Below are 13,458 nucleotides of genomic sequence, written 5' to 3' on the forward strand. Positions count from 1 at the left end.
GTACAGACACACCTGGACAGGCACACACAGGTACAGACACACCTGGACAGGTACAGAAACAACTGGGATGGGTGAGACACACCTGGAGAGGTTCAGTCACACCTGGGGCAGTTCGGTTATAGCCCGGTGTCACCCAGGTGTCACTCAGGTGTGTCACAGGTGAGACAGGGACAGGTGACACAGGTGTACCAGGGATGGGTGTAGGTGTGTCACAGGTGACACAGGTGTGTCAGGGGTCACACAGGTGTGACACAGGTGTGACACAGGTGTGTCAGGGGTCACTCAGGTGTGTCACAGGTGACACAGGTGTGTCACAGGTGTGTCAGGGGTCACTCAGGTGTGTCACAGGTGACACAGGTGTGACACAGGTGTTTCAGGGGTCACACAGGTGTGTCAGGGGTCACACAGGTGTGACACAGGTGTGTCAGGGGTCACACAGGTGTGACACAGGTGTGACACAGGTGACACAGGTGTTTCAGGGGTCACTCAGGTGTGTCAGGGGTCACTCAGGTGTGACACAGGTGACACAGGTGTGACACAGGTGACACAGGTGTGACACAAGTGTGTCAGGGGTCACACAGGTGTGTCCCAGGTATGTCCCAGGTGTGTCACAGGTGTGTCCCCCAGCAGGTGGACCTGTCCCCGTTTGAGCTGGTGGCGCTGGAGGCTCACCTGAGCCTGGGGGTGGGCACAGGTGTGTCACAGGTGACACAGGTGTGTCACAGGTGACACAGGTGTGTCACAGGTGTGTCAGGGGTCACTCAGGTGTGACACAGGTGTGTCCCAGGTGTGTCACAGGTGTGTCCCCCAGCAGGTGGACCTGTCCCCGTTCGAGCTGGTGGCGCTGGAGGCTCACCTGAGCCTGGGGGTGGGCACAGGTGTATCAATGACAGGCACAGGTGTGTCACAGGTGACACAGGTGTGTCACAGGTGTGTCCCAGGTGTGTCACAGGTGTATCCCCAGCAGGTGGACCTGTCCCCGTTCGAGCTGGTGGCGCTGGAGGCTCACCTGTCCCGCTACGCGGCCGATTGGTTCCTGCCGCGCTTCCGCCTGACGCGGCGCCTCCTGTGGGACGTGGCCGCCGCCCCCGAGCCCCCGCCCCGCCCCAAGCCCGTCCGCATGAAGGTCAACAGGTGAGGCGCACCTGGGCACACCTGGGCACACCTGGGCACGCACCTGGGGGGTTTGGGTGCACCTGGGCACTCACCTGGGGGTACCTAGGCACTCACCTGGGGATTTGGGTACACCTGGGCACTCACCTGGGGGGGTTGGGCACACCTGGGCACTCACCTGGGGGGTTGGGTACACCTGGGCACACCTGGGCACACCTGGGCGGGTTTTGGGCACACCTGGGGCACACCTGGGGCACACCTGGGCGGGTTTTGGGCACACCTGGGCACACCTGTGCATACCTGGGCACACCTGGGCGGGTTCTGGGCACACCTGGGGCACACCTGGGTGGGTTTTGGGCACACCTGGGCAGGTTTTGGGCACACCTGGGCACACCTGGGGCACACCTGGGCGGGTTTTCGGCAACCCTGGGGCACACCTGGGCAGGTTTTGGGCACACCTGGGCACACCTGGGGCACACCTGGGTGGGTTTTGGGCACACCTGGGCAGGTTTTGGGCACACCTGTGCACACCTGGGCGGGTTTTGGGCACACCTGGGCACACCTGGGCACACCTGTGCACACCTGGGTGGGTTCTGGGCACACCTGGGCACACCTGGGCACACCTGGGTGGGTTTTGGGCACACCTGGGCACACCTGTGCACACCTGGGCGGGTTTTGGGCACACCTGGGCACACCTGGGCACACCTGGGTGGGTTCTGGGCACACCTGGGCACACCTGTGCACACCTGGGTGGGTTCTGGGCACACCTGGGCACACCTGGGCGGGCTTGGGGCACACCTGGGCACACCTGGCCACGCCCCGCGCTGACCCCGCCCCCTCCCCGCAGGATGCTGCAGCCGGCGCCGCGGGCAGAGCCTCGGGCGGTGCTGCTGCTCCCCGCCCCCCGCCCCGCCCCCGGGGGCGTGGCCTCGCATGGCCCCGCCCCCTCCGCCCCGAGCCACGCCCCCTCCGCCTCAAGCCACGCCCCCTCCGCTCCAGGCAGCGCCCCATTGGCTCCAGGCCACGCCCCCTCTGCGCAAAGCCCCGCCCCCGTCTCGGGTGGCCACGCCCCCTCCGCCCCAGGCCACGCCCCCCTGCTGGTGGCCCCGCCCCTCGTGGCGCTGGGCCCCGCCCAGGCCCCGCCCGCCGGCCCCGCCCCCTTGGTGACGTCACAGGGGGCGGGGCTGAACCTGGGGCTGGCGCTGGCCCCGCCCACGCTGCTGGCCACGCCCCCCGCGGCGGCCAATCACGGTGAGGGGCGGGGCCATGAGCGGGGCTGGGGGAGTTAATTGGGGTGGGGGAGTTAATTGGGGTGGGGTCATTAATTGGGGCGGGGTAATTAGAGTGGGGTTAATTGGGTTGGGGATAATGGGGGTGGGATTAATTAATTGGGTTGGGGATAATTAGAGTGGGGTTAATTGGGGTGGGGTTAATTGGGGTTGGGGTTAATTGGGGTGGGGTTAATTGGGGGTGGGGATAATGGTGGTAGGGTTAGTTAATTGGGGGTGGGGTAATTAATTGGGGTGGGGATAATTAATTGGGGTGGGGATAATTGGGGCTGGGGTTAATTGGGGTGGGGATAATTAGAGTGGGGTTAATTTGGGTGGGGCTAATTAGGGGTGGGGTTAATTGGGGTGGGGTTAATTAATTAGGCATGGGATTAATTGGGGGTGGGCATAATGGTGGTGGGGTTAATTAATTGGGCATGGGATTAATTAGGGGTGGGGTTAATTAGGAATGGGGTTAATAGGGAGTGGGGTTAATTAATTGGGGTGGGTTAATTAGAGTGGTGTTAATTTGTGTGGGGCTAATGGGGGGTGGGGTTAATTAATTGGGGGTGGGGATAATTAGAGCGGGGTTAATTGGGGGTGGGGATAATGGGGGTGGGATTAATTGGGGGGGTAAGTAGGGGTGGAGTTAATTAGAGGTGGGGTAAGTTTGGGTGGGTTAATTAGGGTGGGGTTAATAAGGGGAGGGGTTAATGGGGGTGGGGTTAATTAATTGGGCATGGGATTAATTGGGGTGGGTTTAATGGGGGGTGGGGATAATTAGAGTGGGGTTAATTTGGGGTGGGCATAATGGTGGTAGGGTTAGTTAATTGGGGGTGGGGTAATTAATTGGGGTGGGGATAATTAATTGGGGTGGGGATAATTGGGGCTGGGGTTAATTGGGGTGGGGATAATTAGAGTGGGGTTAATTTGGGTGGGGCTAATTAGGGGTGGGGTAATTAATTGGGGTGGGGTTAATTAATTGGGCATGGGATTAATTAGGGGTGGAGTTAATGGGGGTGGGGTTAATTAGTTGGGGGTGGGTATAATTAGAGTGGGGTTAATTGGGGTGGGGGATAATTGGGGGTGGGGTTAATTGGGGTGGGGTTAATTGGAGTGGGGTTAATTAGGTTTGGGGTTAATTAATTAGGCATGGGATTAATTAGGGGTGGAGTTAATGGGGGTGGGATAAAGGGGGGGTGGGGATAATTGAGGTGGGGTTAATTGGGGGTGGGGTTAATTGGAGTGGGGTTAATTGGAGTGGGGTTAATTAGGGGTGGGGTTAATTAATTGGGGGTGGGGATAATTAGAGTGGGGTTAATTGGGGTGGGGTTAATGGGGGTGGGATTAATTGGGCATGGAATTAATTAGGGGTGAAGTTAATGGGGGTGGGGTTAATTAATTGGGGGTGGGGATAATTAGAGTGGGGTTAATTGGGGGTGGGCATAATGGTGGTGGGGTTAATTAATTGGGCATGGGATTAATTGGGTGGGGTTAATTAGTGGTGGGGTTTGTTTGGGTGGGTTAATTAGGGTGGGGTTAATTAGGGGCGGGGTTAATTGGGCGTGGGGTTAATGGGGGTGGGGTTAATTAATTGGGAGTGGTGATAATTTGGCTGAAGTTAATTAGGGGTGGAGTTAATGGGGGTCGGGTTAATTAGGGGTGGGTTAATTAATTGGGGGTACGGATAATGGGGGTGGGGTTAATTGGGGGTGGGGATAATTAGGGTGGGGTTAATGGGGGTGGGGTTAATTAATTGGCGGTGGGGGTAATTACGGGTGGGGTTAATGGGGTTGGGGTTAATTGGGGTAAGGTTAATTGGGAGTGGGGTTAATTAGGGGTGGGCTTGATTGGGTAGGGTTAATTAATTGGGGGTGGGGGTAATTAGAGTGGGGTTAATTGGGGGTGGGGATAATGGGGGTGGGGTTAATTAGAGAGGGGATAATTAGTAGTGGAGTTAATTAAGGGTGGGGCTTGATTGACAGTTAATTGGGGGTGGGGTTAATTGGGGTAATTTAATTAATTGGGGTGGGTTAATTAGGGGTGGGACTTGAGTGGCTGGGGCTAATTGGGGGTGGGGCTTGAGTGGGTGGGGTTAATTAGGGGTGGGGTTAATTGGGAGTGGGGTTAATTGGGGGTGGGGTTAACGGGTGGGGTTAATTATGGGTGGGGCTTGATTGCGAGTTAATTAGGGGTGGGGATAATTGTGGTGGGGTTAATTGGGGGTAGGGCTTAATTAGGGGTGGGGTTAATTGCGGTGGGGTTAATTAGGGGCGGGTTAATTGCTGGGGCTTAATTAGGATGGGTCTTAATTAGGCAGGGGCGGAGCTTAATACATTTAATCAGTGTCGGGGCCTTAAAAGTAATGGGGTGGGGCTGGGTGGGTGGAGCTGGCCGTATGCAAATGAGGGGGGCGTGGCCTAACCCGATTTCCCGCCAGCCGCCGCCCTGGCCACGCCCACCCCGGCGGGAGGCCCCGCCCCCCCGGCCACGCCCACCCCAAATTTGGGGAAGGGGGCGGGGCCAGCGCCGGCCCCGCCCGTCGCCGCCTTCGCGCTGCCCCAGCGGCTGCTGCTGGCCCCGGACATGCAGGCCCGCCTGCCCTGTAAGCCACGCCCCCTCATTTGCATCTCATTTGCATGACCGCGCCCTCAAAGCTTTTCCCTTCCTTAAAACGATTCCCGGGAGTTTTCCCCCAAAATTTCTCCAAATTTTGTTAAAATTCCCCCAGATTCCCTTTAGAATTTTGCAATGGAAGGTTTGTTCTCATTTGCATGGCATTTGCATCTCATTTGCATGACCGCGCCCTCAAAGCTTTTCCCTTCCACGAAGCGGTTCCCGGGGGTTTTCCCCCCAAAATTTCCCCAAATTTCGTTAAAATTCCCCCAGACTCCCTTAGAATTTTGCAATGGAAGGTTTGTTTTGTTCTCATTTGCATCTCATTTGCATGACTGCGCCCTCAAAGCTTTTCCCCTCCTCGAAGCGGTTCCCGGGAGTTTTCCCCCAAAATTTCTCCAAATTTCGTTAAAATTCCTCCAAATTCCCCCAGATTGTCTCAAAATTTTCCACTGAAAGTCTTGGCTTTGTCTCATTTGCATATGATTTGCATCTCATTTGCATGAGTGCCATTTAAAACTTTCCAGTCCTTAAAAACCATTTTGAAAATTTCCCCAAAATTGCTCCAAATTTTCTCAAAATTTCTCCAAATCCTCTCAAAACCCTTCCCCCGAACCCTTCCCCCTCTGCTCATATGCATCTCATTTGCATCTCATTTGCATGACAGCGCCCTCAAAGCTTTTCCCCTCCTTGAAACGATTCCCGGGAGTTTCCCCCCAAAATTTCTCCAAATTTCGTTAAAATTCCCTCCAAATTCCCCCAAATTTTCTCAAAATTTTCCACTGAAAGTCTTGCTTTTGTCTCATTTGCATATGATTTGCATCTCATTTGCATGAGTGCTATTTGAAGCTTTCTAGTCCTAAAAAAGCATTTTGAAAATTTTCGTTAAAGCTGCTCCAAATTTCGTCAAAATTCCCCCAAATCCTCTCAAAACCCTTCCCCAAACCTTCCTTTTGTGCTCATTTGCATCTCATTTGCATCTCATTTGCATCTCATTTGCACGAGTACAATTTGAACCTTTCTAGTCCTAAAAACCGTTCTGAAAAATTCCTCCAAATTTCCTCAAAATTCCCCCAAATCCTCTCAAAACCCTTCCCCCGAACCCTTCCCCCTCTGCTCATTTGCATCTCATTTGCATGACCGCGCCCTCCAAGCTTTTCCCCTCCTCGAAGCGGTTCCCGGGAGTTTTCCCCAAAATTTCTCCAAATTTCGTTAAAATTCCTCCGAATTCCCCCAGATTTACTAAAAATTTTCCACTGGAAAGATTGCTTTAGTCTCATTTGCATATGATTTGCATCTCATTTGCAACTCATTTGCATGAGTATTATTTGAAACTTTCTAGTTCTTAAAAAACCCATTCTCTAAATTTTCCTTAAAATTTCTCCAAATTTCCTCAAAATTCTCACAAATCCGCTCAAAACCCTTCCCCAAACCTTCCTTTTGTGCTCATTTGCATCTCATTTGCATGACCGTGCCCTCAAAGCTTTTCCCCTCCTCGAAGCGGTTCCCGGGAGTTTCCCCCAAAATTTCTCCAAATTTCGTTAAAATTCCTCCAAATTCCCCCAGATTTACTAAAAATTTTCCACTGGAAAGATTGCTTTAGTCTCATTTGCATATGATTTGCATCTCATTTGCATCTCATTTGCATGAGTATTATTTGACGCTTTCTAGTTCTTAAAAAACCCATTCTCTAAATTTTCCTTAAAATTTCTCCAAATTTCCTCAAAATTCTCACAAATCCTCTCAAAACCCTTCCCCAAACCTTCCTTTTGTGCTCATTTGCATCTCATTTGCATCTCATTTGCACGAGTACAATTTGAACCTTTCTAATCTTAAAACCTGTTCTGAAAATTTCCCCAAAATTTCTTCAAATTTCCTCAAAATTCCCCCAAATCCTCTCAAAACCCTTCCCCAAACCTTCGTTTTGTGCTCATTTGCATCTCATTTGCATGACCGTGCCCTCAAAGCTTTTCCCCTCCTCGAAACGGTTCCCGGGATTTTCCCCAAAATTTCTCCAAATTTTGTTAAAATTCCCCCAAATTCCCTCCAAATTCTCCCGAATTTTCTCAAAATTTTCCACTGAAAGTCTTGCTTTTTGTCTCATTTGCATGTGATTTGCATCTCATTTGCATGAGTGCTATTTGAAGCTTTCTAGTCCTAAAAAACCATTTTGAAAATTTTCGTTAAAGCTGCTCCAAATTTCGTCAAAATTCCCCCAAATCCTCTCAAAACCCTTCCCCAAACCCTTCCTTTTGTGCTCATTTGCATCTCATTTGCATCTCATTTGCATGACTGCTATTTGAACCTTTCTAGTCCTAAAAACCGTTCTGAAAATTTCCCCAAAATTGCTCCAAATTTCCTCAAAATTCCCCCAAATCCTCTCAAAACCCTTCCCCTGAACCCTTCCTTTTGTGCTCATTTGCATCTCATTTGCATCTCATTTGCATGACCGCGCCCTCCAAGCTTTTCCCCTCCTCAAAGCGGTTCCCGGGAGTTTCCCCCCAAAATTTCTCCAAATTTCATTAAAATTCCTCCAAATTCCCCTAGATTGTCTCAAAATATTCCACTGAAAGTCTTGCTTTTGTCTCATTTGCATGTGATTTGCATCTCATTTGCATGAGTGCCATTTAAAACTTTCCAGTCCTTAAAAACCATTTTGAAAATTTTCCCAAAATTGCTCCAAATTTTCTCAAAATTTCCCCAAATCCTCTCAAAACCCTTCCCCAAACCTTCCTTTTGTGCTCATTTGAATTTCATTTGCATCTCATTTGCATGACCGCGCCCTCAAAGCTTTTCCCCTCCTCGAAGCGGTTCCCGGGAGTTTCCCCCCAAAATTTCTCCAAATTTTGTTAAAATTCCCCCAAATTCCCTCCAAATTTCCCCGAATTTTCTCAAAATTTTCCACTGAAAGTCTTGCTTTTGTCTCATTTGCATCTCATTTGCATGACCGCGCCCTCAAAGCTTTCCCCCTCCTCGAAGCGATTCCCGGGAGTTTCCCTCCAAAATTTCTCCAAATTTCGTTAAAATTCCTCCAAATTCCCCCAGATTGTCTCAAAATTTTCCACTGGAAGGATTGCTTTTGTCTCATTTGCATATGATTTGCATCTCATTTACATGAGTGCCATTTAAAACTTTCTAGTCCTTAAAAACCATTTTGTAAATTTCCCCAAAATTGCTCCAAATTTTCTCAAAATTTCCCCAAATCCTCTCAAAACCCTTCCCCAAACCTTCCTTTTGTGCTCATTTGCATCTCATTTGCATGATCACGCTCTCAAAGCTTTTCCCCTCCTTGAAGCGGTTCCCGGGAGTTTTCCCCAAAATTTCTCCAAATTTCGTTAAAATTCCTCCAAATTCCCCCAGATTGTCTCAAAATTTTCCACTGGAAGGATTGCTTTAGTCTCATTTGCATCTCATTTGCATCTCATTTGCATGAGTGCTATTTGAAGCTTTCTAGTCCTCAAAAACCATTTTGAAAATTTTCGTTAAAGCTGCTCCAAATTTCGTCAAAATTTCCCCAAATCCTCTCGAAACCCTTCCCCAAACCTTCCTTTTGTGCTCATTTGCATCTCATTTGCATCTCATTTGCATGACCACGCCCTCCAAGCTTTTCCCCTCCTTGAAACGATTCCCGGGAGTTTTCCCCAAAATTTCTCCAAATTTCGTTAAAATTCCTCCAAATTCCCCCAGATTGTCTCAAAATTTTCCACTGGAAGTCTTGCTTTTGTCTCATTTGCATCTCATTTACATCTCATTTGCATGACTGCTATTTGAAAATTTCTGGTCCTTAAAAAAAAATATTCTCAAATTTTTCCTTAAAATTTTCCCAAATTTCCTCAAAATTCCCCCAAATCCTTTCAAAACCCTTCCCTAAACCTTCCTTTTGTGCTCATTTGCATCTCATTTGCATGAGTGTTATTTAAAACTTTCTACTCCTAAAATCCGCTCTGAAAATTTCCCCAAAATTGCTCCGAATTTCCTCAAAATTCCTTCAAACCCTAAAACCCCCCGAAATCTCCCAAAACCCGCTCTAATTTCCCTAATTAGCTGCTAATTTGCATAACCACCACATAATTTGCATACCCACCCCCAGGACGCCATTTTGGAATCCCCAAATTCCCGTTTTTCCTCCCAAAATCCCTTTAAAACCTCCCAAAATCCTCTCTAATATCCCAAATTATCCCTTAATTTGCATAATTACTACATAATTTGCATACCCACCCCCTCCCCCCACCCCTGGGACGCCATTTTGAAACTCCAAATTTACATTTTCCCTCCAAAATCCCCCTAAAACCTCCCCAAAATCCCCTTTAACGACCCTCATTTGCATACCCACCACATAATTTGCATACCCACCCCCTCTCCCACCCCAAGGACGCCATTTTGAAACCCGAAATTTCCATTTTCCCTCCCAAATCCCCCTAAAATCTCCCCAAAATCCCCTTTAACCGCCCTAATTTGCATACCCATTGTACAATTTGCATACCCACCCCCTCGGCGCCATTTTGAAACCCCAAATTCCCATTTTTCCTCCCAAAATCCCCCTAATTTTGTCCCCAAACCCCCTTTAATCACCCTAATTTGCATACCCACCACATAATTTGCATACCCATCCCTACACCCACCCCCTGGGCGCCATTTTGGAATCCCCAAATTCTCGTTTTTCCTCCCAAATCCCCCTAAAATCTCCCAAAAACCCCCTTTAACCGCCTTAATTTGCATACCCACCGCACAATTTGCATACCCACCCCCTCCCCCACCCCCCGGGCCCCATTTTGAAATCCCCAAATTTTCATTTTCCCTCCAAAATCCCCCTAAAATCTCCCCAAAACCCCCTTTAATCACCCTAATTTGCATAACCACCACATAATTTGCATACTCATCTCTACCCCCACCCCCAGGGCGCCATTTTGAAACCCCAAATTCCTGTTTTTCCTCCCAAATCCCCCTAAAACCTCCCAAAAACCCCCTTTAACCGCCCTAATTTGCATACCCACCGCACAATTTGCATAATTACCCCCTCCCCCACCCCCTGGGCGCCATTTTGGAATCCCCAAATTCCCATTTTTCCGCACAAATCCTCCCAAAATTCCCCTTAAAACCTCCCAAACTTCCCTCTAATCTCCCTAATTAACCCCTAATTTGCATAACCACCACATAATTTGCATACCCATCCCCTGCCCCACCCCCAGGGCGCCATTTTGAAATCCCCAAATTCCCATTTTCCCTCCAAAATCCCCCTAAAATCTCCCAAAACCCCCTTTAATCACCCTAATTTGCATACCCATTGTACAATTTGCATACCCACCCCCTCGGCGCCATTTTGAAACCCCAAATTCCCATTTTTCCTCCCAAAATCCCCCTAATTTTGTCCCCAAACCCCCTTTTACCGCCCTAATTTGCATAACCACCACACAATTTGCATACCCACCCCCTCCCCCACCCCCAGGGCGCCATTTTGGAATCCCCAAATTCCCGTTTTTCCTCCCAAATCCCCCTAATTTTGTCCCCAAACCCCCTTTAATCACCCTAATTTGCATACCCACCACATAATTTGCATACCCATCCCTACACCCACCCCCTGGGCGCCATTTTGAAATCCCCAAATTCCCATTTTCCCTCCAAAATACCCCTAAAATCTCCCAAAACCCCCCTTTAACCGCCTTAATTTGCATACCCACCGCACAATTTGTATACCCACCCCCTCCCCCACCCCCGGGACGCCATTTTGGGCTCCCCAAACCCCCAAATTTCCCTGTTTTTTCCCGTTTTTTCCTCTTTTTCCAGCCGGCGAAGTGGTCAGCCTGGGCCAGCTGGCGGCCCTGGCCCCGCCCCGCCCCTCCCCCACCGCGGCCGGAGGGGGCGTGGCCAAACCCGCGGGGCCCCTCCCCCCGCCGGGCCAGGCCCCGCCCCCCGCGCCGGCCCCGCCCCCTCTGACGCTGCAGCTGCAGGGCGGGAAAGTGACGCTAAGCCCCGCCCCCTCCGCGCTAAGCCACGCCCCCTCCATCGTCAGCCCGGCCGGGATTGGCCACGCCCCTTCCGGGGTGGGACAGGCCACTTCCGGGTTAAGCCACGCCCCTTCCGGCCTAAGCCCCGCCCCCGCGCTGCGGCAGCTGGCGCTGGCCCCGCCCCCCGGCCGGGGGCTGGCACGTGAGTGGCGGATGGGGGGAAATGGGGGAAATTTGGGGAAATTTGGGGAAATTTGGGGGTTTGGGGGGATTTGGGGATTTGGGGAAAATTGGGGATTTGGGGAATTTGGGGGAATTTGGGGGATTTCAGGGGGAATTTGGGGAATTTGGGGATTTGGGGATTTGGGGGATTTGGGGAAAATTGGGGAATTTGGGGAATTTGGGGATTTGGGGGAATTTGGGGGATTTGGGGGATTTGGGGAAAATTGGGGGATTTGGGGAATTTGGGGATTTGGGGAAATTTGGGGGTTTTGGGGAAAATTGGGGGTTTTGGGGGATTTGGGAATTTTGGCGGATTTGGGGAATTTGGGGGATTTGGGGATTTGGGGAATTTGGGGAAATTTGGGGAATTTGGGGGGAATTTGGGGATTTTGGGGAATTTGGGGGAAATGCGGGAAATTTGTGGAATTTGGGGAATTTGGGGAAATTTGGGGGGAAATTTCGGGGGAAATTTGGAGGGAATTCCCGGATTTGGGGAAATTTGGGGATTTGGGGAAATTTGGGGATTTCGGGGAATTTGGGGATTTTGGGGAATTTGGGGTTTTGGGGGGAAATTTGGGGATTTTATGGAATTTGGGGGAAATTTGGGGATTTGGGGAAATTTGGGGATTTCGGGGAATTCGGGGATTTTGTGGAATTTGGGGGAAATTTGGGGATTTGGGGAAATTTGGGGGTTTGGGGGGAAATTCGGGGATTTTGGGAAAAAATTGAGGCTTTTGGGGGGAAATTTGGGGGGAAATTTGGGAATTTGGGGGAAAATTTGGGAATTTGGGGGAAAATTTGGGGATTTTGGGAATTTGGGGGCAAATGGGGGGTTTGGGGAGAAAATTCGGGGGATTTTGGGAAAAAATTGGGGATTTGGGGGGGAAATTTGGGGGTTTGGGGGGAAATTTGGGGATTTTTGGGGTAATTTTGGGGAAATTTGGGAATTTGGAGGGAAATTTGGGGATTTTTGGGGGAATTTTGGGGAGAATTTGGGAAAATAATTGGGGATTTTGGGGGGAAATTTGGGGATTTGGGGGGAATTTGGAGGGGAATTTTGGGAGGAATTTTTGGGAATTTTCGGAGGAATTTTGGGGGCAATTTTGGGGATCTTTTGGGATTTTGAGGGGAATTTTTGGGGAAAATGGGGAATTTTGGGAGGAAATTTGGGAAGAATGTTTGGGGATTTTCCGGATTTTGGGCGGAATTTTGGGGAGGAATTCGGGAACAAAACGGGGTGGGAAAAAATGGGAAAAATCGCAAAAAATTGGGTAAAAAAGAGGGAAAAACATGGGGAAAAATGGGAAAATTTGGGAATTTCGGGAATTTTGGGAGGAATTTTTGTGGAATGTTGGGGGGAATTTTGGGAGAAATTTTGGGAAGAATTTTTGGGAATTTTGGGAGGAATTTTGGGGAATTTTGGGGAATTTGGAGGGGAGTTTTGGGAAGAATTTTTGGGAATTTTGGGGGCAATTTCAGGGATTTTTTGGGAATTTTGGAAGGAATTTTGGGGAATTTTGGGAGGTATTTTGGGGATCTTTTGGGATTTTGAGGGGAATTTTTGGGGAAAATGGGGAATTTTGGGGGGAAATTTGGGAAGAAAACGGGGGATGAAAATGGGAAAAAAATTGCAAAAAAATTGGGGGAAAAGGGGGGGAAATTGGGGAAAAATGGGAAAATTTGGGAATTTTGGGAGGAATTTTGGGAGCAATTTTTGGGGGGAATTTTGGGGGGAATTTTTTGGGATTTTTCGGATTTTGGGGGGAATTCCGGGGAGGAATTCGGGAAGAAAACGGGGGGAAAAAAGGGAAAAAAAATCACAAAAAATTGGGGAGAAAAAGGGGGTAACGGGGAAAAAAACGGGGAAAATGTGGGAATTTCGGGGAGGGGTTTTTTGGGAATGCGTCGTGACCCCGCGCTGACCCCCCGCAGGTCACGTGGTGCACCTGGTGGCCGCGGGGGGGCAGCACCTGCTGGCCCCGCCCACCCAGCTGGCCCTGCTGGCGCCCCTGGGCGGCCCCGCGGCGCCGGGGGGCGGGGCCTCGGCCGCGCTGGCCACGCCCCCGGCCCCGCCCCCCGCGGGAATGGGGCTCCCCCTGGCGGCGGCGCAAGGTGAGGGCGGGGCGCACCTGGGGGCACCTGGGGGGGTTAGACACACCTGGGCACTCACCTGGGCGCACCTGGGCACTCACCTGGGGGCACCTGGGGGCACCTGAGATACACCTGGGGGCACCTGGGGGGGTTTAGACACACCTGGGCACTCACCTGGGGGCACCTGGGCACACCCGAGGGGG

At 50.7% G+C, this 13,458-nt stretch overlaps 1 protein-coding gene across 1 annotated transcript in view; it reads left to right on the plus strand.

Annotated features, from left to right (window-relative positions):
• The window catches only part of SRCAP (Snf2 related CREBBP activator protein), a 98,268-nt gene that overhangs the window by 47,704 nt on the left and 37,106 nt on the right, over positions 1 to 13,458 (plus strand). Inside the window, exons 21-25 of the mRNA XM_085593503.1 lie at positions 965 to 1,134; positions 1,961 to 2,364; positions 4,822 to 4,986; positions 10,782 to 11,144; positions 13,097 to 13,276. Coding sequence (XP_085449629.1) covers positions 965 to 1,134; positions 1,961 to 2,364; positions 4,822 to 4,986; positions 10,782 to 11,144; positions 13,097 to 13,276 — 1,282 coding nt within the window. The remainder of the gene's footprint in view (positions 1 to 964; positions 1,135 to 1,960; positions 2,365 to 4,821; positions 4,987 to 10,781; positions 11,145 to 13,096; positions 13,277 to 13,458) is intronic.

Source organism: Lonchura striata, chromosome 16, assembly GCF_050655825.1.
Source record: "Lonchura striata isolate lonStrDom1 chromosome 16, ASM5065582v1, whole genome shotgun sequence".
NCBI lineage: Eukaryota > Metazoa > Chordata > Aves > Passeriformes > Estrildidae > Lonchura > Lonchura striata.